Source organism: Condylura cristata, unplaced genomic scaffold (genome assembly GCF_000260355.1).
Source record: "Condylura cristata isolate star-nosed mole 26May11 unplaced genomic scaffold, ConCri1.0 scaffold00023, whole genome shotgun sequence".
Classification (NCBI taxonomy): Eukaryota; Metazoa; Chordata; class Mammalia; order Eulipotyphla; family Talpidae; genus Condylura; species Condylura cristata.
In genome coordinates this window covers 17713907-17716979 of record NW_004567124.1, presented here as the reverse complement: position 1 = coordinate 17716979, position 3073 = coordinate 17713907, and the positions used below count along the sequence as shown (strand labels likewise).

Here is a 3073-nt window from a genome sequence, read left to right as displayed (position 1 = left end):
TTTAAAATTTATTTATTTTTCATAGGAGTGACTTCTAGTCCTAATCTAAAATAATGCAGATGAAAAAGGCAAGACAGGATTTAATCTCTTACATTTTAAAGAATGCACTGCAAAGATACAAAACCTGGGTACCCATTGTTAAATCTTTTCAATCAGTTAAAACCTAATTTGAAAAAACTGACTTCAAAAAAAAAAAAAAAAAACTGACTTCACCTTCAGGTAGCAGATTTCTGCATTTAGGATATAACTACTAAAGACAGCCTTGCCCGCTTACCTGCTAGTTTGGGGGAAAAGGGGTCCCAGAAAATTTTACATCTGACATATTTTACGTGAAATATTGTGAACATGCGTAGATAAACTTTTTTCAAAAAGTCAATTATAATAAATGCTATAAAAGTGAAGAATGATCACTATTTCAAATATATAACTTAAAAGTCAATTTATTTTCCTATTGCAGAAAATAACTGAAGACTCGAATATGAAAACATAGTTTATTTTCTCATTCAGACTCTTGTAGTTTATTTTTACAAAATAGCAAACAAAATTTGGTTCTTCATAATAATACAGAAAATGTAATACATACCGAAATATATATATATATAGCACTTAAGTTATAAACACATAGCAAAATCAGCATCACTTAACTAGCAACCATGTTTTTCACATAATTAGGACTTCTCAGAAGATAAACACTGTTTTTAGCTTGAATATGTAAATAATCTTTCATACTCCATATCAACTAGTATTTACAAAAGCTAGTCTAAAAACTACCACCAGTACAAAAGTGGTGAGCTTGTGGATACAATTTTGCAATCATGCCATAATAAAGACTTAACATTATAGAAAGCCAGCAGGGACTAATCACTTCAGTGCAATTGCAATAGGCAGAACTTCTTAATTGTAATTTAAAAATATGTCCAGTGAGAATCCAAAAGGAATGCTTTTGAATCTTCAGTTGTTGGTTTCTTTATAATTCAACTATCTCTTAATCCAGTTAGATTATGCCCTCTGATCACCTAACTGTGATAGAGTGAAGTTGCATAGGGACTTTCTTCATCTCTGGGAGAAAAAAAAAATAAACAGCATAAGTCAATGTTTAAAAGCTGTATTCATAAATCAATGTTTTAAAAACTATTCAGAAAAACTAATACATATATTTATTATACAATTTAATATCCACTTGCAGAAAGGTAAGAGTGTATCAACTTAATAAAAGCTTGCAGGCCTTGAAAGTTGTATGAAATGTAAATACTCATTAAAGTGTACTTTGTTTCCATTTTACTGGCATCTCAGTTCTCAGATAAAGAACGGTATTCATTATAAACTTGTATTTGTTTAAATTACACTTAAATGAAGCATATTAAATTATAAATAATATTCATATGTATATTTGCTTGGGTTTTTGTATTTTACTTTTCTCAAAAGAATTTGAGGTACCCATAACACAGCACATACATATAAATGATGAATAAAAAATCAGGACAAAGGAAAGGTAAAGTATACAAATATATTAACCGCAACAAATACTACAGTACTTGAACTAAGGATCAGTTTTAGTTGTAAGCATCCTGGTAACCAGGGCAAAAAGGAAGCACGATAGATTGTACCATTTTTAGAGTCATAAAAGAAGAAAGGAACCAATTCTATGGGAGACAAAAGGGTTTACACTAGTACCAAATTAAAAAGCAAAGAATTCACATGAGATTTCATGCAGAAATATCAGGTAATACATAATGACAAATTTTAGAAGGATCGGTGTTTTATAGAACATTGTTTCCTTTGAAGGTGCCAATTAGATGTTTCTACTTATCCAGAATTGCTGGCTAGACAGTTATAATATGAGAGCAAAGAAATAGTTTTTTTTTATAATAAATGACAGAGACAAAAGCTTTATAACAGGTAAAGCCTTATGTAAAATAATACCGTCTAGACTCTGTATATTTAAAAATGCCTTTCTAGAATCAAAATGTAGTTTTTAAAGAAAAAAAACTTGGCCAAGCAAGGGCACAGTCACAGTGACTTATTCAGCTCCTGAGATTTTACCAGTGCTTCTTTTTTTTTTAAGATTTATTTATTTGTGCATACAGTACTGGAGAATGGGCCAGAGATGCAGGGGCAGTGAGAGGATTCACCAGAGAGAGTGGGGAGCAGAAAAGGCAGATCAATGAAGTACACTGCTGAGGGGAGCAGCGGGCGGGCGAGTCAGGAGAGGTCTGCCGCAGCATGTGGTCACCTCTGGGGCAGGCAGGATCTAACTCATGCGGAAGTGGCTTTAGCTTCTTAATGCAGTGCTTTAACCTGCTGCACCACCAGGGAGGGCCTTACCAGGGCTTTTTTACCTGCTCTCTTCTTTCAGCTTCTTAGCTGCCTGTGTCGATAACTTAATCTGCAAGTCTAGTCTCTGTAGGAAGTCTCTGGCTGATACTTCCTCAGGCTCCACAGGCTGAGCATCAGACTCATGATGACTGGCAGGAGAGAGGTCTTCCCCAGGTGCCACTGACTCTTCTTCATGAGAAAAACTGCTACCAACAGCTTCATTTTCTGGAGAATCTATTGAATTAAGTCCATTGAACAGCAAAGGTTTCTCTGATATAACTGGGATGTTCAAAGTCTTCTTCAGAAATATACAATCATTGGTAAACAGTTTGTTTGCCCTTTTAATCTGCTCCATCTAAAATACAAAGAAAGAAAGAAAACATAGAGTTAAGTATAATAAATCTAGGTGTAACGCTTATCACACAACACAGAACTAAAAATATTTAAGAGCAAAATGTGTGCAATGTGTCTCTGGATTTGAGAGTCTTAATCCAGATTTAGTCACTTACTCAGATACCCAAAGATATTTCAAAAGGTATCAGGAAATTCTATTTCCCAATTTTATTTTATTTAAAGATTTATTTATTTATGCATACAAGAACTGGGGTATAGGCCAGATGTGCAGGTGGGGGTGAGGAGGAGGTGAGAGGATTCACCAGAGACAGAGTGGAGAGCAGGACAGGTAGATCAACTGAAACACACTGCTGAAGGGAGCAGCGGGAGAGGTTGGAGAGGTCTGCTGCTCTCTGTGGGCCAG

General features: G+C 34.7%; 1 protein-coding gene across 2 annotated transcripts in view; it reads right to left on the bottom strand.

Moving 5' to 3' along the window:
* Nucleotides 1-479: 479 nt before the first annotated feature.
* Nucleotides 480-3073, bottom strand: part of LYSMD2 (LysM, putative peptidoglycan-binding, domain containing 2) — a 29864-nt gene continuing 27270 nt past the window's right edge. For both annotated transcript variants that reach the window (XM_004687789.2, XM_012728791.1), the window contains 2 exons: nucleotides 2340-2671; nucleotides 480-1059 (listed from right to left, as the gene is read on the bottom strand). In XM_004687789.2, coding sequence (XP_004687846.1) covers nucleotides 1017-1059; nucleotides 2340-2671 — 375 coding nt within the window. In that variant the 3' untranslated portion in view covers nucleotides 480-1016. The remainder of the gene's footprint in view (nucleotides 1060-2339; nucleotides 2672-3073) is intronic.